This window comes from Miniopterus natalensis, chromosome 17 (assembly GCF_054644295.1).
Source record: "Miniopterus natalensis isolate mMinNat1 chromosome 17, mMinNat1.hap1, whole genome shotgun sequence".
Classification (NCBI taxonomy): Eukaryota; Metazoa; Chordata; class Mammalia; order Chiroptera; family Miniopteridae; genus Miniopterus; species Miniopterus natalensis.
In genome coordinates, this window is record NC_142097.1 from 9421764 (window position 1) to 9444534 (window position 22771).

Below are 22771 nucleotides of genomic sequence, written 5' to 3' on the forward strand. Positions count from 1 at the left end.
TCAGTTTGGCAAAGTGGTCACACTTTGATACTGCTCAGATATATTCCTGGCTGAAGGCAGAGAAGCTGACTAGTAACTTTTCAAGCCACTTGCCAGGCTTGTTCCATACATAAGAAAAAGAGTGATGTTTATTTAGTGTTGGTAAGCATCAGAGTCACTTAACTCTGAACTCTGACCTAAGTGATACAAGATTGCCTTGTTTTACACAGAAGCACTGTGAATGATACCTAAAAGGAGAGGTTATGTTTCATTGAATTTTAAGTGAATCCTCTTATAATCCAACAAATGTTAACAAAGACAAATAAATGAGGAGTTGAGCTTATGAGAAAGGGAACTCCCTAGGAGTCAGGAATGTAGAAGGAACTGGAAACCAGTAAGTAAACCCTGAGCAGATCCTAAGATTACACTGAGGGCCAGTTTTTGGGCTAATCTTTGCTTTCTGTTTCCTTAATTTTTGCTCATACCTTTATTTCCTTTGGGTTTTTCTTTTTCTTGAGTTGGACACTCGTTAATTTGCAAGCTTTCCTCTTGCCTAATATGTTCATAGAACATTATACATTCCCCCCAGAGTACTGCTTTCACTATATCCTATTTGTTGTCATTTAAATTCCAATTTTTCTAATTTCTATGATGGTTTCTCTATCCCATGAATAATTTAAAAGTATGGTTTAAATTTCCAAATGTGTGACATATATTTTTTCTTATTTGATTTCTGGTTTTATTGCTTATGGTCAGAGAACATGGAGTGTCAAGCCGCTCTGGGGCTTAGAACATAGTCTATATAAATATTCCATGTGTGCTTAAAAAGAACATTTGTTGATGAAGCAGAATGTTCTAGATCTATGTACATCATCATGTAGTTGATCAGTGATCTCATCCCCAGAGGTGATGGGTTCTGGGAGCCTGTCTCTTGGAGAGCTCCTGGGCATGACTTCAGTGTCCAGACCCCCTGCGGCCCAGCAGTCTGTCCTCAGAAAGCTGGGAGTATGTATTTTAGACCTTCAAATGATCACTGCACTGTGAAGAGGCAGATCTGAAAAGCTAGCTTGCCCTTTGGTCTATTTCTGTTTCCACCTCAGACACACGCCTTTGTTCATCAGAGTTATAGGCCCTTGGGTCCTCTCCTTCCTCAGCCTGTCTGTAGCACATCCAGCCAGTGGTGGGGAAGGAGCCCTCTCTAGGCCCAGGAAACTAGACCACAGAGGCTGGAGGGCAGAGCTGGCACTCACACAGTGTGTTCATTGGAGGCCTTCAGGTCAGGCCCTGAGTATTTTGCCTGTTGCCATCACAGCCTGGACGCGTGCCCTGTGGGCCTCAGTTTTATCCATAACCTAAGGAGCTGGTGCAGCTCTCAAATTCTGAGAGTGATCTCAGCCTTTACCCAGGTGGGGTGAGAAATGCACCCTGGCCCCGCCTGTGGAAGACCCTCTTCCCAAGGAAATTCATGGGAAAGCAGCTCTTCCTCCAGGGAGCCAGACCAGGCAGCTCTTCCTCCAGGGGGCTGGCAGCACAGGGCTGTTTCCTTGCCCTGCCCAGTTCTCTAAGCCTGCTGAGCGGCAGGAGCCTCACTCGCCAGGGCTCCTATCTCCTTCAAGGAAGACGCCCTGCAGTGCAGAGGCCAGCGCTGAGCCCGAGTCACTCCACCCATCTTCTCCCCAGGGGAGCTGTGATCCTTGCTGTATTGCATGAGCGCCTTATTTTCTGGCCTGTCTATAGTGTATTTGACCTCCAAACTATACTACTTGTCTATGTGACAGATACTTCAAGACCATGAATTGGTCTAGTTCTGGGTTTACATAAAGCTTGCGCTCAGTTTATGACAAGAAACACCAGCTTTCTGAGGAGGGCAGGAGTGTGGCTGCCTCTGAAATTAGAAGGTATGGCCACGCCCTTACATAGACTGGGATGTCCCTCTTTGGACACTTATATCAGGATGTGGACACAGCACATCACCTGGCTGACCTGCAGCCAAACAGATTCTCTTCAGCAAACCTGCCAGTTTAATTTCTCAAACCTAATTGCAGTCTGAGGCACACAGTGCGCCTGCCTGAAGCAAGGTTGACTACAGCCCACAGGCTTCATCAGGTTTCACATTTGAGGAAACATTAACCGCCAGAGCTTAAACCTCATTTAGGAACTTGCCTCATCGGAGCGAGCCCGCCGACATGCTGAGCAAGAGAGAGATGAGCTGGCTGATGAGATCGCCAACAGCGCCTCTGGCAAGTGAGTCTCCTGGCAGCGGGGGAGGGGAGGGTCGTCTAGAAATGAGTGGAGGCCCCACTGGTTCTCCTGGGCACCTGGGGTTCATTCCCCTTGGGCTTGACTGCTGCACTGAGAAGGCCGTGGTATTGTCCGGCCCACAGGAGTCATTAGTTGATTTGCTCATCTGTTCAAACTCTGGAAAGATAAGCAAAGATGCTGAGCCCCCAGACTGCCTCAGCTACAGCTGGCTGCCCAGCCCAGACAGGTCACACCTATGCCAGCCGCGCCCACGCAGGTGTGGGGATGTACATTCAAAGCGAACCTGGTTTCCTGACTGCACAGCCTTGCAATGCAAGTCTTCACTCTCAAATTCATTAGGTTTGGCAAGTAGCTTCCTTTGACTTACCCTTCCCAGAAGGATTTTCATTAAAATACATTTTTTTCCCCCAATTAGAAAGTTGCTCTATTTAATTACCACACTGAGGGTTCATCATGGACATTTTCTAGCATGTGACGATGAGGAGGTAGCATTTTACTCAATGCACTGGAAAACCAGCAGAGTTCAAACCAGAAGTGCCAGGATCTTTTTGCACTTTTGAAAGCTGATGCTGGCTGCTGGCTGCTGGCTGTGGAAAACAGATGGAGAGGCAGCAGGGAGGCCAGCTGGAAGGCTCCCACAGTGGTCCAGGCGAGAGATGATGGGGCCTACACTAGGGAGGCAGGCGTGAGGACAGAGAAGTGGGTGGCGTGTTTGGAAGTGTGATCAGTACGACTTGACAGATTGGGTGATGGGTGCAGGGGAGAGAAAAACCAAGAGTGGTGCTGTTTCTAGCAGCAGGGTGGGAGGAGGAGCCCTCCTGGAGGTCCCCGTGCTGGACAGAGCTGGTGTTGAGCTGTCTCCTTGCTCCGCCAGGTCTGCGCTGCTGGATGAGAAGCGGCGTCTGGAGGCACGGATCGCACAGCTAGAGGAGGAGCTCGAAGAGGAGCAGAGCAACATGGAGCTGCTCAACGACCGCTTCCGCAAGACCACGCTACAGGTTGCTCACGCTGCAGCCCAGCCCCTGGGACGGGCTGTGCTTCCTGTCTGGCACGAGTGACTAAACGCATCTTCTCTCCAGGTGGACACATTGAATGCAGAGCTGGCGGCCGAGCGCAGTGCTGCCCAGAAGAGCGACAATGCGCGCCAGCAGCTAGAGCGGCAGAACAAGGAGCTGAAGGCCAAGCTGCAGGAGCTAGAGGGTGCTGTCAAGTCCAAGTTCAAGGCCACCATCTCAGCCCTCGAGGCCAAGATTGGGCAGCTGGAGGAGCAACTGGAGCAGGAGGCCAAGTAAGAGGTTTTTGATGTGGTGAACCAGCTTTTCTGCTACAGACCAGGTCCAGGTTCAGCCTGTGAACCACACACAAAACAGACAATTGCCCTATGGGAGTTCCTATGGCAGGGAGGGGAGACAAGGACACGGGTCACCAGAGTGAGGGACAGAAGGTGGTGGGAGCCTTCAGGGAAGGCTGGGCTCACCGGACTCAGCTGATAATACTGTGCCCATGATTTTCTAGGTGACATAGTTTACATCTCTACCCAAAGTTCACTTTCCAAGCATCACATAAAATGCTACATTTTGCTGGCAGAAATGCATTTTGACAAAAATAAAAGCTTTTTTTCACCCATAGGCAGGGACTTCTTGACAGTTTCTGTTCTATTGTACTAAACCACTCTCCAATTCGTGAGGAACTGCCCAATATAGCTTTGGGCAGGCATTTACAAAGCTGTGAGATCTTCAGATTAGCCCTCTTATTGGGGAGCTGGGCCCAGAAATGCAGGGCCTGTGCTCAAAGCCCAACATCCTCCCCAACCCAGCATCCCTACTTCCCACTTCACTCAGCTCCATTGAGCTCAAATAAAACAATTCAGGGTTTGTTGTTAGCTGTAATTAACATGACTCACGCTTTGGGCTAACTCCATCATAATCCATTTCTGCATAACATTTGTCATTTGTCAAAGAACAAAAACACTTTTTCTGTTTGTTGGGGGAAAGCCCCAAAAGTCTAAATTCAGGATCGATTCCAAAGAGCCTGTGTATGCGTAGCCTCACTCAAATTCCTAAGAGCTTTAATAGGAGAAACTTACGTACATGCAGCTGCTCCCAGTGATGGCCGGCCAGGAAGAGATCCACACCCTCCCAGGACAGGGCCTCTTGTTTATAGGGGGGTTATCAGTAAAACCACATGGTGGGTAGTCACATAGACCACCAGAAATAACTGCATTTCTAAGTTAGCAGGTAGTATCAGGCGGTTATCCACACACTGTGCATTCACTGCCCTCCTTCCTGGGCCTGAAGTTTATCTCTGCGTCGCATTCCAGCTTTCTGGGTAGTCAGCCAAACCTGAGGCTACAGGGAGTTAAACAGTCACAGGAGGTTAAACAGAGAGGCCAGCATTTCCCAGATGCCTTTACCTCTGAAGACTATTGCGTCTCTGAGCTCCCTACACTGTTGTCAATGGAGTTCACCGGATGAGTTCTCTCCTTTGTGAGAAGCAATATAGGCCTGTCTGGAAACATGGTGATCTGACTTCTAACTATAGTGTGAGTGGGAGGTCCCCCCATGTTAGCTGCTATAGCCCCAGCCATCATAATGGGTCTTCGTTTTGTTTTCTAGGCTAACAAGTTAGGTGATTAGAGTAAGGTTTTTGTGTCTGCAGTGTAAGTGACTGGTAGCTTGTGTAACACTTGATCACTAAATATCTGCATGTGAAGGAATACACTTTTTCTTCCTATCAGCATTAGAATACGTTATCAAAGGCCATTCATATTATAACCAGAAGGGAAAAGTTTCTGGGTCATATTAATGATGATGATATTCTGATCAGAGAGGTCCTGAAAACACTTTAAAAATATTTTCTCCATTCAGACTATCATTTCGCAAATTACAAAGACTAATTAATGGTTGACCATCTTCATAGGGAACGAGCAGCAGCCAACAAACTGGTCCGACGTACCGAGAAGAAACTGAAAGAAATCTTCATGCAGGTTGAAGATGAACGTCGCCATGCAGATCAGTATAAAGAACAGGTAAGGAACCCGGCTGGTGTCGCTCAGTGATTGAGCATCAGCCCAGGCACCAAAATGTCGTTGGTTCTATCTCCAGTCAGGGGGGCATTCAGGAGGCAGCTGATCAATGGTTTTCTCTCATCAATGTTTCTCTCTCGCTCTCTCCCTCTCCCTGAAGTTAATAAAAACACTTTAAAATATAAAGAAAGAATAGGTAAGGGAAGAAGGTGAGACGGGGTGAAATGCCTTCCACCTTAGAAATGCTTTTACAAGGAGACTGATGCAAATGAGCCAGGAGTTACCATTTGATGGCTAAATTAAGAAAATGCTACTTGAGGCCCTGACCGGGTGGCTCAGTTGGTTAGAGCGTCGTCCTGATATACCAAGGTTGTGGGTTCAGTCTCCAGTCAGGGCACATAGAAGCAGCAACAAATCAGTTTCTTTCTCAAGTTAATAAATAGAATTTTTTTTAATGCTATTTGAAACTCTTAATTCTAATGTTTTAACACACATGCTGTGTCAGGCACTCCTGAGTGCTGGGGATCAGAGGTAATTAAGACAGCCCCCACCCCTCAGGGATCTCCCACCAGAAATACAGAGGGCTGGGTAAGAGCACACTGCGAGGGCTCTGAAGTGAGAGGCCTGAACTGAATCTTAAAGTTAACCTGTTTCCTCCACTAGAATGCTTGCTTTGTGAGTGCAGCAATTTCTGCCTCACTGTCAGTGTCTCACTCACCATCGTCTCTTACAGGCCTAGAGTAGCTCCTGGGCAGGGTTGGCAGTCACTGTATAATGGCTGGATGCAGGATAGGAAGCACAGAGGAAACACTGTACTGTGTGCAGGACCTGTATGGTTTTCCATGTCTGCATCCAGGCATCCTTTTTATTTTTATTAGAAAATGCTCTAATAAGACTGTGGCCAGGTCTGGTAGCTAAGGTAGACGGAGCTGAGGATCCCACTGCCTTTAGCCCAGACCCTTCCCTTTTATTCCCCTGCTCTAATCAGACACCCCAGCCTTCCCTTCTCACCCCCACCCACAGAGCCCAACAGCACTGAGGGCAGTTCTCGGTGGGCGTGAGCTGGACCTGCAGGAGTGGCCAGTCTGTATGGCTCATGACAGTGTATGACCCTTTCAGGTCTTCCAGAGTGGCTTTGTACTTGAATCAAAATATAACATCTGAAACACCCGTACTAAAAGGAGGCATGAAAATGGGTGTACCATCTTCTGGGGGTGGAGACTGTCACACTGCTAGCCTATGTTTTGCAGGAATAGCCATTCCCTTCCCACGATCCCATACGTCACTCATGTGAAGATACTAAATTCGTTTTCTGTAAAAAACTCAGAGTTGCAAATAGGGTTTTAAGTTTTTAAAAAATTTCCTTTAGCACAGTTTGCTCTGTGGACACTGGCTTTGCTGAGAACAGTGAGCCAATCAAAAGGCCTGAGGCCTGCCCCTGGGCTTCAAGTGCACACACGTTTAAGTGCGTGCACACACCCACATGCTCACGGGGCGCTCTGGGTGCAGTGATCCTGGATCTGGATTCACCAGTTTGACTTGACTTGGTTCATGTAACTTCCCCAAGATGGAGAAGGCCAATGCCCGGATGAAGCAACTTAAACGGCAGCTGGAGGAAGCAGAAGAAGAAGCTACACGTGCCAATGCATCTCGGCGTAAACTCCAGCGGGAACTGGATGATGCCACTGAGGCCAACGAGGGTCTGAGCCGTGAGGTCAGCACCCTGAAGAACCGGCTGAGGTGAGCGACCTAGGGGACTCATGAGAGGCGTTGGGTCTCTTGGAGTCCGTGCCCAAACTCTCCAGAAACAGCCGGATTTGTAGGCTTAGGGCTTTTCTGAAGTGGTTTACTTAGGTTCACGTAGAGTTAGTGTTTCTTGCTCATAAGTCACTTCCGGTGTATCCATCCAGGACTTCTGACCTTTAGCAGTCCTTGAGAGCAGAAGAGGCACAGACCCACTTTTTTTTTCTTTTCTTTTTTGCCATTTACTAGTGGACCATACAAATACACAACACAAAGCTGAGACACAACACAGAGAGCCAGGTCCAGTGTCATCCATGTCCCAATATCCACGGTGAGGAAAGGTCCTAGCCTCTGTTAAAAAGCAGGGCAGGAGGCTCTTCGCAGGACCTGGCGCCATCAGCCCGCCTCCCGTCCTCATCTCCACCTGGATCTGATGGGCACCAGGGAGAGGGCAGAACATGGGAGAGCTAAACTTCCTTCTCCCCCAGAGCAACAGGTTAGCACAGGAGTGACAACTGGCCCATGGCCAAATTCTGATGTGCCCTGCTTTTGTATAGCCAATGAGCTAAGGATGGCTTTTACATTTATAAAGTGTTATACAAAAAAAAACATGGCACAGACACCTTATATGGCCCACATAGCCTAAATAAAATATTTACTATCTGGCCCTGGCCAGTGTGCTCAGTGGTTAGAGCATCGGCCCGCACACCAAAGTGTTGCAGGTTCGAGTTCTGGTCAAGGGCGTATACCTGGGTTACAGGTTCGATCCACAGGCCCAGTCTGGGCTGGTGCAGGAGACAACTGGACAATGTGTCTCTCACATCGATGTTTCTCTCTCATGCACTAAAAATCAATGGGAAAAAAATTTTATATATATATATATGCGCCCTTTATGGAAATACTGACCCTTGGTTAGCAGGTAGAGCTTTGCCTTAAGCCATCTACTTCCTTACTGTGTCTATCACAGACAGCCTATAAGTTGGATCAAGCTTTCCCCAGTTCTGAGGGCCTCCTGCTAAGTGTACACTGTTGGCTAGCCAGGATGGTACTCCACAGGCATGGTGACAGGAGAGGTAGAAGCGCCCAGAGCCTTTCCTGGTCGTGCCACACACATACCCCCAAGTCGTGTGTCCTGAGGAAGGGGTGTAAGTTTGAAGTCATCAGGTGATTGGGCAACTTGACAGCCACATGTTCTTAGGCATTTACCCACATGTCTACTTCCTGTTCTTTCCAGGCGAGGTGGCCCAATCAGCTTCTCTTCGAGCAGATCTGGCCGGCGCCAGCTGCATATTGAAGGGGCTTCCCTGGAGCTGTCAGACGATGACACCGAAAGTAAGACCAGTGATGTCAATGAGACGCAGCCGCCCCAGTCGGAGTAGAGTCATAGGAAGCCAGTGGAGGCAATACAGTGGGACACGAAGGAATGCACCGGGCGCCAGCCTGCCCTGGGCCTCCTACAGATTTAGGAAGTTGGCAAGCCACGGGACTCCTTACTGAAAGATCAACTGTGTCTTAAGGCTTTCTAGCCTACACATACTGTATCCTGCTTCAGATTTAGGTACAATTGCTCCCCTTTTTATATATATACATACACAAAACATGCACATATTAAACAGATTGTCTCATCATTGCATCTATTTTCCATATATTCATCAAGAGACCATTTTATAACATGTTAAGAAGAGAACCCTTTTTCAGACAAACTCCAGACCCTTGTTGCCAGTCACTGGGTTTTTGGGGCAGCCCCGTGGTTGTTGCTCAGTCGCTCTGCATGCTCTCTGTCATACAGACAGGTAACTTAGATCTGTGTTCATGTGGCCCCCGACTCCTCAGCCACATTATGTCTCTTAGAACATTGTGGAACCTAAACTGCACTTGTATCTCATTTCCTTCAAATAACGATCAACACTATTTCAGCGAGCAAACTGTGAAAGGGGCTTTGGAAAGATTAGGAGGGGTGGGTTGGACTGGGGGAAGCAGCATTCATTGGGGGTCACCATGCCCATCTCGCTCGGGTTGGTGGTATCCTCACATCTTTTCATGTGAACTGTCCTCGGCCAGGGCTGGTCTGTGCATAGAAAGGATAGTGGCCACAATGCAGCTGAAGCCCCCCGTGGCAGCAATCATGTTGACTTTCGGATGGCCTCCTGAACCCTCTGGCTTTGCCAGTGTACTCACTTCAGGAACAAGCAGCTGCAGGCTCCTAAGCCGGAGTTAGTGGAAGGCCCTCCCTTGCCAGCCAGGCTTTCGTGCTGACCTTGCAAATTCAGTCGCTGCTTTGAGCCCAAAATGGGAATATTGGTTTTGTGTCCGAGACTTGTTCTAAGTTTGTCGATGAGGTTTACAGAACCTCAAGAACAGATGCCATCTGCCTGAATGTTGACATGCCAGTGGATGTGAATCCTTTTTCATTTTTCCTTTTCCCTTCCCTTTGGACAGTGTTACAGTGAACATTTAGCATTCTGTTTTTGGTTGATAGTTAAGCAAACTGACATTACAGAAAGTGCCTTAGACACTACAGTACTAAGACAATGTTAAATATATTATTTGCCTCTGTAACAATTTAATGTATTAAGTTTTGACTGTGCTTCATATCATGTACCTCTCTAGTCAAAGTGGTATTATAAACATTCAGTGACAATGAATCAGTGTTAATTACAAATCCCTGATCCTCTGCAACATGCTTGAAAACACAAACTTTTTGGGTTAAAAGCTTTAACATCTGTTAGGAAGAATTTGTCATGTGGGTTTGGAATCTTTGATTTTACCCCTTTATGAACTGTACTGGCTGTTGACCACCAGACACCTGACTGCAAATATCTTTTCTTGTATTCCCATATTTCTAGACAATGATTTTTGTAAGACAATAAATTTATTCATTATAGATATTTACGCCTGCTCTATTTACTTGGAGGAAAAAGCACCCATTAAGAATAAACAGACCTCAATAAACAAGAATAACCATGTGAATGTGGAATCTGTTCTCTTATGTTCTTGATTGCCCACCTCTGATCTGACTGGCGGCTCAGAGTCACCCAGACATAAAATGCTGACTGCCAGGCCCACATTTTCTGAGGGCGCTGCACTCCCAAAGTGTCAGATGACAGGCTAATTCTCTGGGCAGTCTTGGCTACAAGTCGTCTCACCAGTGGCCTGTGTGTGTAGATGCATTGGGAAGGAAAGGGCCACTGGGGCTTGCAACCCAATTGTTAATAGAAAAGGGAGCAATTTAGGGCTACAGAATGAAGCCTTTAGGAGGGTTTTGGTCACCAACTGATGAAGCTCTTTGCTGGATTAGAGTATTTTAAGAGATTCCAAGTTTCAGACTGCATTTTCAAGCAGTATTCACACTAAAAATAATTGGGGGTGGGAATTTAGTGATAAGACCCAAGGGCAGCCTCACTAGCATGGGTCAATTAGGATAGAAAATGCTGGCTTTTTTATTATTATTCCATAATATTCTTAGGTTAGGCTGGTTCTGGTGGTATAAGGTATATGTCCAGGCTTCCTGGCAGTGGTGGGAATGTAAAACATGGATAACCGCACTCCTTTCCTCCTGTGTCACCACCACGGGAAAAAGGGGAGTTGCAATTACCATGTTTCACATGCCCTCACCCTTGCATTCAGTCTCTTAGTCCAGGTGTTTGTGGAATTCAGAGGCTGGTTTTTCTCAAAAAGAATGCTTCAGAATGTTTAACTGGTGTTAAAGTACTGTTTCCCAACCACTTAGCCTCTCGGGAGAAACACACAATCTCCATGGACTGACTCCAGTTCTCAGTCCAGAAATGTGAACTAGAAGGAACCTTTCTTTACTAAACAAACCACTGCTTCACAGTCTAAGGAAAGGTCATTCAAAAAGCCTTTGCCAGGCACTTAAAGCACACGGAAGGCATGAGTTTATGGGAGATAGACTTTGCAGCAAAGACTAAAGCTGGCCAGCCGCCACCCAGAGAGTGGTTAATTGTGAGGAGGAATTCAGGCAAGACTTGGGAAAGCCTGATCTTTTTGTTACGATGAGATGGGATTTTAACATGGAGCTGCCATGCTAACAAATGCTCTCTGTCTGCCCTTGACACATCATAGGGGCTTTTTCTTTAATCTTCACTCAAGGATATTTTTTCCATTGCTTTTTCAAAGAGTGGAAGGGAGAGAGAGAAACATCAATGTGAGAGAGACACATCGATTGGTTGCCTCCCACGAGCCCCTGACCAGGGCTGGGGATCAAGGTACATGCCTTTGACTGGAATCGAACCCAGGACCCTTCAGTCTGTGGGCTGATACTCTAACCACTGAGCCAAACGAGCCAGGGCAAGGGCTTCTTTTTTTAAGGCATATACTCCAGGGAATTATTTTAAATTGCTTCGGTAGGAATAACACCTATTATTCCTAGCCTGACTGGCTTGAAGGCATACTTCTGACATCAGAAAGACTCTAGAACCCTGTCACATTTCCTTTCTGTCACCAATTTTCCCCATCCCTAGAAACCTCAGCTAAAATGAAGTGTGAGCCAAAAGACCAAACTGTGACTTGTTCTCACAGCCAGCCCTCCCTATGGCTCTGGTGTGAGTGGCCCATGGCCCCCTCCTCCTGAAGCCAGTGTTGCCAGGACACAAACAGGTCTGCATCAAGACTGGGGCAGAGATGAGCTCAAAGTTGTCAACCATTTACGTCCCATCCTCACCCCCTTAAAAAAAATTCAAGCCGGAACAGGCCATAGGCTGGAATCTTTAGAAAGTGGGGAGGAGCCAGGCTCCAGGCAAATCTGAGTGGAGGCTGTAGCTGAGACCCAAGGGGAGTCCCCATCCACAAACAGTTTCTAGTCACTCTAGTTACATCTGTACCAAATTCTGAGCGTTTGCTAGAATGCTATAGCCTGTGCCAACTGTCAGGACCAGACGGGGCAGTCCACTTCCTTGTGTAGCCTCATGTCATTTGGGAATCTAGTAAACCATGTCAAGTCTCATACAACTGTCAGAAATCTAATAAGAAACTTATCAATAAGGACATACTGGTATGATGCCAGTTTTCAAAGACAATGTTAACTGTAATTCCAGTACCTGTATACCATATACAAAAAATGTGACCATGTCCTTCAACCCTTACCAAGACTAAAAATTCATGTTTGAGTCAGTACAACACTGAGGTCTGTTTATTTTTTCAAAATAGCTCAATAATGGACTTCATCCCTACTGACTGGATGTTATGAGGCCTCATTCAAGATGTAAAGTGATATAATCTGACTATTAAACTCGGGATCTGACAAGCATCCAAGCAGAGCAGTGCATCCTTCAAAACACCATACTGCACTGGTTCTACGACACCCATGTTCTCACATGTGAACTCACACGTCTCACAACTGCAGCCAGTAGGTGGCAGCTGTGATGTGGTTGTCTTGGTAAGGTCAATAAACCCCAGCATCAGATCCTGCAGAATGGGCCTCAGCAGCCTTGAAGAAATTTCTGGAGCCATCAACAGAACATGCTTTTCAGAAACGCTGCATCACCAACGCTCACCATGGCCCAGAGGACAGCAATGCTTGGGAAAACACGGACAAGGACACCTCAGTCAAAATGTGGTTCAGGATGTTGGAATCAATGTAAAGTTTTAGGAATGTCTCACATTTTCCTTTTTGTCTATGAGTTAAGTGTGATATGATGAAAATCTGTCTAAAATCTAAAAGAGCTCTTTCAATAAATATAAAAAGTCAAAATGATAGGCATTTTCATAGTTCTAATTGGCACATTTTTCTTAATGGTTCACAAAATAAAGACGTGTCTTATAATTGCTGGTGTTTGAGGTTCTGTGAAATACAGTGATCTCTTCTCACTGGGCTGGTGGCTGGGGTGGAGCTTGGGGGGAAATCTGAATTGTAAAATGCACTCAACAGGGTACCCAGCAATCAGGGAGCCTCTACTTTGAGCTTCTGGCTCATCAGTCATTTCCCATCGGTCATTTCCATTCCTATGTGCTCCACGCCTGCACACTTAGGTTTCCAATGGCTCTATGGTATCCTGTACAGCTGACAAAGTCATCCTGACCATTCCCTGCATCAGACACTTATCACTACTGAGACTGATTTTAATTGTTCTTACTACCGTGAGATATTAGCCCTAAAGTAGTTTTTATAAACTTATCATGTTAGATTGATTCAAAACTTACAAAGAATAATTTACTGACTCCAATAATGTAAAAGTGTACCTACTGTTCTAGGTGACAGTAGGATTTGCTGGGATTTTTTTCCTAGTTTAAACAATCACTCTTTTAAACCAAAAAAAACAGCGTTTCTCAGTTCCATCATCTGACAGGGAGCAAACAGGGCTCTACGCTAATTTGGACGACACTCATCTGACTATCCAAACATGTGCTAGAAACCTGCTGCCGAAGCCTGCTTGCCCAGTACCCTCCCAGGCCTCTACCAGCAAATGTGACCAGGCAGGATCTCCATATTTTAATGGGGCAGCAGTCACACTTGACACCTGATTACAAACACCCCAAAAGTAAACAAGCTAAATTTCTGTCCATCACATTTGCACCAGGTTTGCATCACGCTTCCCTTGGTGAAGGCTTCAGAGCTGACAGGAAACAACCACTATGGGTGCAGACGAAGAGCATGACTCCAAACCATAACCCACATGGCACAAATCCACATGGTCCCCCAAAACCAGCACTATAAGCTCTGTTCTGTTTTCACATTTGCCTCTTCACATGTGCTATCTTATAAAGGGAGTCTGTTAAACTAATATTAACTCAAGACTATTGTTTTTCCTTTAACATTTAAAAAAGTTACTGTATTCCCATATATCATGTTTTTAGTAGTCATAGGACCAGTTTTCAGATAAGATGCTTCAAGTCATAGGAAGATGATTTACAAAGATGCCTCCTCCTCTGCTCCCATTTTTAGGAAAGAATCAAGTAACATCTAAATTCTGAAGGCCAAGCTAGTGTTCTCAATTCGTTTCAACCTTTAGGGAAAACAGAGAAAAACAATCCTTGAAGTAAACACCAGGAGGAGGAAAGGCTCCTCTAGCATATTCTAGGCAAACAGAGAAAGAGACTCACTGCTTCGACCCATCCCCCCTCTGGCCTTATTACCACCAGTAGCCAGACTGGCTGTTCTGTTCGCCAGGCAGGACAGATCTGGCTATAAGATGCTCCCTACAGCTGTGGCTCCACCCCAGGACACCTCCCTTTCCCCAGAGGCATCAGCCTCCACCTTGGCGCTCAGAAGATGCTAGTGGCACTTCTGGGACAGCTTCTGAGAGAGCACAGCCAATAACTGACAAGTACTAGATTGGAAGAGGAGGGTGGGTAAGCCACATTCCTCCTGCTGCAAAGGCTATGCCAGCCCCATAGCTCATTGCCAAGGGTTTGCTATCAGCTCATCTCCTGAGGCACAAGACAGAGTCAAGGCAGCAAGGCCTCAAGTTTGGAAAGGTGGAGAATACAGCAGAAAAAGACACAGCTCATTTCCAATCCAGCTTTGCCACGAACTAGCTGTGTGAGTTCAGGCCAGTCACTTCAACTCTGGGCCCACTTTCCTTTCTGCAAACAGGTAAGCTGGCCCACCCTCCTCTCAGGTCACCTATATCTAATTCCCCTCTGCCTCGCTGACTCAACATCCCAACTTCAGCTTCTAGACCTTAGCTCAATTGGCTGGGTATAGTTTCTACCACTCTGGGCTGAAAGGAAGTGGAGCACTGGCTCCTACTCTCGTGCGTTTCAGGAGCGAGGGATGGGACCAGGTGGTGAGATAAAAATATCTGCAGGCAAAAGGTCTCACCACCTGGAAGACCTGCCCCCTCCAAGCAGGGAGACCACGACATGGACCCAGCTCAGGAGAGGGATCATTCCTAAAAGTTTCAGCGAGAGCCAGGCAAACCTGGGCACTGGCAGTCCTAGGAAGAGAACCCACTCAGAGGCAGGTGGCTGGCCAGCAACCTTTAGCTAGATGGGCAAACAGTATGTAGTAGCTTTCATGTCAGGTAGCAAATGCTCTATTTGAGCATTATGAACTAGATAACCCAAACAGCTAAAAATGAGGCCAGGGGAGTCAACCAGCTTCCTCATGGGGTCATATGCCAAGTACAGCTGTAACTATAAAAAAAAGCAAAAATGTGTAGGAGTCTCCACCTGAAAGGACTAGAAATAAGCCCAGCAGCATACTTCTGCCCTTTTATGGACCTGGCCCTTGCTCTCCTGGACCTAAAGTACTGGCGATGTCGGGTGAATGACACATGGGCCTCTGCAGCCAGGGCCCCTCCCCCTGCCATCATCTGACTGAACAATTGACAGAACCATCTGGATGAGATGATACCAGGGGTGTTCAGCTGAAAGGGAACTGGAAAACCACTGGGGAGCCAGGGACAAGGATTTGGGGCTCCAGAACTCATCCTTGCTTTACCAGAGTAGCTCTGCTTGTTAGGTGTTAAGATTTGGGTTCATGCATAAACAAAGGTCTGCCAAATGTTTCAGCCTCTTATCTAATCCAATTGTTCCAATGATTGGGAAAGAAGCTGGGAGTTGCTGCCCATCAGTAAGAGGACTGAAGTTTTCTTTTCAACTGCTCGGCCAGCACAACTGGGCACAGCACACACCACTACAAACATCTCTCGGTGAGCCAGCTTACAACAGAATCTCCTGGAACAACTAATAGAAGATATTCCTGCTCACATATTAACAGACACAAGAAATTTTTAAAAATATATCCTGCTTAAAGTTTCTTATTTACTTAGGAATTTTACTTACTTTTCACTTACTTACAGTTTTAAAACTACGCACTGTACTGTTTTTGCTCTTTGTGATAAGCAATGTTCAGAGTGCGATACATTCGTACAGACTCCATTTACACATTTTTCAAGTCCAGTCACTTTATGTCTTGCTACCAAACATCTGGCACCGTCTCTCACTTGCCAACATCAACCTGAGGGAAGAGGAGAAAAGCCCAGACCCAAGCAGCCTCTAATCCCAGGACACCAACATGTCATGAGAGACAGCACAGAAGGACCAGCTCCTCATCCTGTGGTTACCCTGTGACCTAGCAAACTGCCTCCCTCAAAGCCCCGGTCCTTCCTCCCAAATATGCACGAGGGCCTGGCATTCTCAGGCTGCTCCCCGAGATTGCAGCTAAGAGAACCAGCGTGGAGAACCAGCATGAACATGCCAGTGGTGCATCAGACTTCTGAGGCTGCCTGACTTGTCTTCGCCCCACTCCATAGCCACTGTCCACCCACATGTCCCATGCCAGAGCAGAAGTGACATCGGAACCTGGCTTTGTAACTCCAGCTCTTCTCTCACAGGATGACAGGAACCCAATAAAGCAACCTCGATACTTTTTTTGTGAAATTTATTGTTTCCACATTAAAAGATTTTTTGGAGGGGAAGTATTTTCTCTCTTTTTTTAACCACATGATGATCCTATACAGCTGCCCAGAATAGGACACCATCATAAGTCATTAACATGCCGTATGAGTTCTGAATAAATAAAAGCTACAAAGCCCAAGTTATATACAAATATCTTAGGCAATAATGTTTACAAACCTATGTACAATAAAACAAATGTAAACAGTAAATGCAGCATGAGAGTAATCAAAGGATGCACAGGGACAACCACTTATGGTCAGTCTGCCCGCCCCGCCCCCAGGAGCTAGCACCAGCCAGCCCCTGGAATCAGGCCACTCGACCCTTCCTAACACAACTGGAGAGGCCCTCAGAAGACAAAACAAAAAAGCTGTGAAGCTGTCATTTAACAGAAAGACCAAAAAGTTGGCAAGGAGGTTGCCACCACCTCCACTCCTAGTCTGAGGCACACAAAGGAGGAGGAAATAGCAGAGAGGCCCAGCCCTGTTTGTACACAGGCCCCAGAGGCTCCTGCTCTGGGAAGCAAGTCTATGGAATGATAACTGCTAAAGTAAAATCAGAAGGTGCAGAAAATGTTCCCTAATTCAGTGACCTGACTGACTGCCGGCAACAGGCCCAAACTGTGTGGGGTGGAGCTGGGGATGAACACATGATCATGAGCACTAAAGATGCTTGGGTTGGAGCTCAGGAGGGCACACATTGACCTGATTTGGGAGAGAACTTCTAGAAGATTTGCAATGTCCTAAATACAACTAAATCCTATCAGAACAGCAGGGTGGGGCTAGGAGGCAGATGTGATGAATGGGTACTTCTGCATCCAGTGACCAAGTAATACATGTATGTATCACTTTGTGACCCACAAAAGTGCAATCATGTGAAACCAACGGCACTACGGCGAGAAGAGAAAATAGCCAGTATTGATATCGCGCAGAGTCCTGGGGCTGGGCAGGGCCCAGCAGCCGCCACTGCATGCAGCCTGCCCTCTCTCTGCCAGCCCTGGGGAGGCAGACAGAGCCATGGGCTGGGCCCAGGCACCGAAGGGTGAGGCGTGGGTGTCCTGGGTTGTTGGAGAAGGGCAGGAGCCCTCACCTGGAGGCTGGGCAACTCACACACTGAGAGGCAGCATACCCGGTGCCGAGGAGGGGCGTGAGGAGCCCAGGCCAGGAGGAGGAGGAGCTGGGTCAAAGCCGTTTACTGCCCTGTGAGGGTGACCAGAGCAGAGAAGGGAAGGGGAAGAGAAAGAGAGACTGTCATTTAAAAATCACTTTACACACAGTAAGAAATTCATTTGCTCTCTAAAACTATTCCTCTTCCTGGCCCACAGTAGATCCTAACAGCCCAAGGGAAGAGCAGCTGCCTCAGAAGCACCAGGTGGTTAGACTTGAGAACGCAGTGGTCCTAGGGTAGTGAGACTATGTGCTCCCTTCTCGGCGACTTCATCACACTGGCCACTGCAGCCACAACCCTGATTTTTCCCTGTAGAACAAGTCTGAATGTCTGTCAATAGGAAGCTAGCTAAATAATGGTACAACTAAATAATAAAACGGTATACCACCATTAAAAGCACATTCCACACAGTTATTTAATAGCATGGGGAAATATTCAGAATGCAATTAATGGTAGGTAGGAAAAGGTTACCAAACTATATGTTCAATGATGTGAAGGAAAAAAAAAAGTAGTATATATTCTAGAGTCTAGATTACAGCCCCTTATATAGATAGGCATTACTATCTATGTAGCTAATTCTAGAATCTGTGGAGAGACTCACACATACATACACACATACACCCACACATATATATGTACATAAAATCATATATATTGTAGAAGAAAAATTTAACAATAGTTACTTTTCTTCCCTCTGGGTTATAGGTAAATTTGGTTTACTATTTTACACTTTTTTGTTTTCCAAATTTCCTACAATATACATGAATATCTTAATGAAGGGGGAAAAAGTAACTTTTTTAAATTGTTAAGCAAGCAAAGCCAAATGAGTAGGTTTTTCTGAAGACTCACAAGCAACCAGCCCAGCACAGGAGTCTACAAGGACCCAGCACCTGAGCCCAGTGATGCAGAGCGTCCACCTCAGCCCCACACACCTGGCAGCACAGCCACAGGAGACAACGAGGGAGGTGAGCACAAGGCCTGGAACCTCTCACAGGAAGCCACTTCAACCTTTCCATCCTGAAAAACTTCCTAGGTAAGTCTGTCCCACTAGCAATTTGGGAGATGCAGCCAACTGCACCACACTTGCCCACCACTGCCCCACCCACCCACTCATCAGAGGGGTCTAAGGAGTTGAACATAGACTCATCCTTACAAAAAATGCACACACATTCTTCACAAAGATAAGTGCTCCGTACACTGAAGAGGTGAGTGTAATCGCAGAGAAACAGGCATGCAGAGATTTGAAAAAAGACCCAACTACTCTGAAGAAACTAACCTCAGAGTAGATTTCCAGTTTGAAGTCAAGCTACCCACACACCGGCCAAGAGCCAAAGGGGGCTCTGATACATGTAATTTCTCCCTGCTGTACATTTTCCTATCTCAGTGATGCACACCCAGGATCCCCATTTTCTTCTTGGGGCTAGGGGAGGTCTGATATTTCAGACTCACTGCATGTGAAAACTTGAAATCATCCCTCCCTACTCTCCCAAGGCTATGCCTGTGCCGCCTCTGGGGACAGGGGCCCCATCCTATATACCACTGTAGCCCTCACATAAGCCCCATCTGTCATTTGTCTGACTAGTCCCAGAGCCCCAATGCCACTTCTCCTAAAACCCCACGGAGAACTACGCAGACCTCACAAACCTCAGCTTTAAACATGTGAACATCACACTCCCTGCCGCAGGGCAGGCCATGGCAAGCTGTTCTACAGACAGCCCCAAAACTCAGCAGAAAGGAGCACTGTTGGATGCCAAGAAGAACCTGGCAGCTGTTCCACAGGCATGTGCAAAAGCAGCAACCATAAGGCTGGCTCCACATGAAGGGTTAGGACTGAGACTCGGCATTTTCAAATTAGATGGATCTTTAGACAACATAAACTTCATCCCCATTGTTGTATTGCTCAAAAAACCAAAGCAGGAGAAGGGCGAGCCATTCACCTGAGTTCACCTATGAGCCCATCAGTGGGGAAGTAGGGCTCATAACCTGCCTCCGAATGTCTAGGCCATTATCCTTTCCCAGTATCCTCCTGGTTGGAGGACACCTGACAGCCCTCAGTGAGCAACCAATTTGGTGCTCCCAACGCAGGTCAGTTCTAATGGGGGAAAAAACCAGTGTGATCCAGAATATAAAGGGCAACGAGAAACTAGGTAAGTCATTTCTCAGTATGAATGGAAATGGAAATTCTGATTTGCAGGTTGGGTAGAATAGGGAGCAACAATCTGCCAGGGTGTCACCTGGCACTTCTTTTCTGAGTCAAGAAGTGGGAAGTAAAAGGCCAGAGGGAGGAGAAAGCTGACCCTAGAGGTAGGATTGTCATCCTGGTGAGCTAACTTCAGGGAACTGCAAAGCTGGGAAATGGGGAAAGAAACACCTCCATACTCACATTTGGTTTAAGGGAGCAGCAAAAGAGCCGAGGGGAAATGTCCCAGTGGACAACACAGAAATGAATGGAACGAAAACAGGCAGGGGTGGAGATAAGAGATCTGGGAATCGTCTATGTAAAAAGGTTACAGAAGCTATGAAATTTCATGGTCTTACCACCAAAGTGTCTGAAAAATAGAGAATCCAGCTGAGAAAAGGAACTAAGGTCAGTTGTAAAATGGCAGCAGAAGTAAAAAGGGGGAAAGAACCAAGGCACGGTTAGAAGCTAGTCAGGAGAACGATAAATCGAACACAACGGAGATAAGGTATGCACACTAAATCCAGCAAAGAAGCAAGGTCGAGTACACCTGAAAGGGCAGTAGAGAAACCCATGAGAGTAGGCTAGAGCTCATTCAGGAGAGCAGCAGACACTCCAGACCCCCTCTCCCTAGTTAGATGGCTCAGCGGAAGCCAGCACAGCTCCAGCCAGCTAGAGTCCTCCCCTCAGGCTCTACGAACTCAAATGTACCTTCCTAAAAATTGAAAAGGCAGGCAGATCTTATACACATCTCCATCTATCATTCCAATGTACTTTGGGAAACAAGAGTGAGCAGAGAGGGGAGAGTCCCCACACAGCAAGTCTCCATAATCAATAGTGCCTGCTTTGAAAAAACAAGACACACTGGGCAACAGGAAGAACCCCAGTCCCACAAAGACATTCAAATATGGTCCCAGGGCCTGCCAGCTACCCTTGACCCCCACCCCAGAATCCCAGCATCATCACTGCAGCACCTGACCACACACCGAGTCCCAACTGCTAGTCACAACTGCCCCAGAGCCACTACAACTCATTCATTTTTGTTTTGCACAGCTGAACCAATAATGATATACAGTCAAGTCAAACGGGAACCTGAGAGCTCACTTATGGGCTGTAAGTTGGTTAAAGCAGAGTCAGCCCCATGCAGTTAGTAAAACCAGTTTGTTAATGTGTCCCCCACCACACACCATGATTGAAAAAGAATAAAAAAGAGCACAGCAAACAAATTCAGTTACCCATGAACAACGTGGGAAATATGACTTTTTCTTGCCTAATAAAAAAAGGAAAAAACATTAAACAGCAATACAGATACTATTTTCACATCGTGCCCTACCTAAAATTAGTGTATGCCCACCTACCTACACACAGCCCAAAAGAAATCTGACTGGCTTACAAAATTAGAGTGATACATAAGGAACTAAATCAAAGCTATTAAGGGAAAAAAAAGACTTTTTTTGAGAACTTAAGTGACTACACTACACAAGAATTTGTATCATTTCAGATGAGTAATATTAAGGGCTACTAGTGGTTGGAAGAAACAGCACCACCTGGGAAGTAGGTCCAGCGAGCCATATTTCAGGACCTTGCAGAAGTAATCACAGACTAGATAAAATCCTGATTCCAAAAAGCCCTCAAATAACCAGAACTTACAGAACATTTTCAAATCCCATAAAGTAATATGTAAGATATGCTGTTTTATGTAGTAAGGCCTCATTGCACCTGAAGATTCTGAGGGAGGTGGGAGGGTGGGGTGTATACATGTATTTACTACATGCACATGCACAAACCAATTTCAATGAACTTTCACCAAACAATGCTCCTCTAGGTCTCCAGAAGTGCCAGCAAAACTACAGTGACAGTGCTACAGATACACTGCTTAGGAGTGAGTGGTAGAGCAGCCATATTCTAGCCACAGGCTGCAAAATGCAAAGCGTTTTCTCATCCTGAAACTACAAGTTGCACAGAGTCTATAAGGACTGGCATTTCTTCTTTCAACCTGACATTTAATAATGGAGCTGGGAGTTAGGACATTTCCCCTCTTCCTTTGGCAGTTGGTAAAAATCATCGTCGTTTTTATCTAGTTAATAGCCTGCAGGAGTTTCGGCCAGAAGGAAGCGAGAATCAAAGTAAAGCAGCAAAGACATAAGGACACAGCAAAACCCGCAAACAACAGTTACAGGGACATGGCAATCAGACAAACGCAACTCAAGCAACAGGGTAACATCTCAGTGTGTATATGCAACCCATTTATCATACAAACTAAACACTTGGGGAAAGACCAGCCCATAAAAGCACATTAATTCTTAATAGGAACAATACAGTTAAAATTTTATACTATTTAAACCAAAACTAAGTATCATCTGTAACTTTCTATCAGGAAGCACATTTCCAGCTGCAGTTCAGGAAATAAAGCCCACACCTGCATCTAGGATGCTTCTCAGGGGACAAATTGGGGGTGAGGCCCCCTCCTGGATCCAGGTTACTCTGAATCCTCCTATCTACCTAAGACTGGGTTCACCTCTAGACACTCACTGCCCTGGTGCTCTGCATCAGGGGTCGAGTGAAAGCCAGTCTCTTAAGGAAGACAGAAGCCGTGAGCCTGAACTGACATTACCCCTCCTCCTTCATTACTGTTCTAAAGACCTTCCACATGCAAAGCCATCTGCCCAACCAATCCATTTCTGGTTCATGCCTATTCTCACATCATAAGGTGCCCAAGGCAAGAAATAGGATTCCAGGTAGAGACCAATAACTACTCTACTGGAGGTAATTACAAGTTACAGGAAAAAATAACTACATACTGTTTCTAACACTCCGGAAGACTACCCCTAAACTTTCCCTGTATTGTTTGGGGTAAATGGCAATTTAATGTCAAATACCTATTTATTCCATTTATCATTAGTGTATAAAAGTGAGCATTCCTCAAGGCTGCCTGAAACTCCTAAACCTGAGGAAAATTAATTTTATACTTATTCCCCCCAAGGAACTCCAATGGTTAAAATAAAGTTCTGATTTATATATTGATATTTTAGAATGTGCTCCTTAATGAAATATGTATA

At 46.2% G+C, this 22771-nt stretch overlaps 2 protein-coding genes across 4 annotated transcripts in view; one reads left to right on the plus strand and one right to left on the minus strand.

Annotated features, from left to right (window-relative positions):
- MYH10 (myosin heavy chain 10) overlaps positions 1 to 9897 on the plus strand; it is a 130725-nt gene extending 120828 nt beyond the window's left edge. Inside the window, exons 36-41 of the mRNA XM_016222447.2 lie at positions 2135 to 2223; positions 3116 to 3239; positions 3321 to 3529; positions 5161 to 5269; positions 6834 to 7006; positions 8244 to 9897. Of these exons, the coding sequence (XP_016077933.1) occupies positions 2135 to 2223; positions 3116 to 3239; positions 3321 to 3529; positions 5161 to 5269; positions 6834 to 7006; positions 8244 to 8388 (849 nt within the window). The 3' untranslated portion in view covers positions 8389 to 9897. The remainder of the gene's footprint in view (positions 1 to 2134; positions 2224 to 3115; positions 3240 to 3320; positions 3530 to 5160; positions 5270 to 6833; positions 7007 to 8243) is intronic.
- Positions 1 to 22771, minus strand: part of NDEL1 (nudE neurodevelopment protein 1 like 1) — a 56355-nt gene that overhangs the window by 12264 nt on the left and 21320 nt on the right. Inside the window, exons 9-10 of one of the 3 annotated variants that reach the window (XM_016222449.2) lie at positions 20948 to 20982; positions 17543 to 17565 (exon numbers count right to left, since the gene is read on the minus strand). The exons of 1 other annotated variant lie outside the window; for it this stretch is intronic. In XM_016222449.2, the coding sequence (XP_016077935.1) occupies positions 17558 to 17565; positions 20948 to 20982 (43 nt within the window). In that variant the 3' untranslated portion in view covers positions 17543 to 17557. Of the gene's footprint in view, positions 1 to 16335; positions 17566 to 20947; positions 20983 to 22771 lie in introns of those variants that run through there. One more of the 3 variants, XM_016222448.2, reaches the window with a different exon arrangement.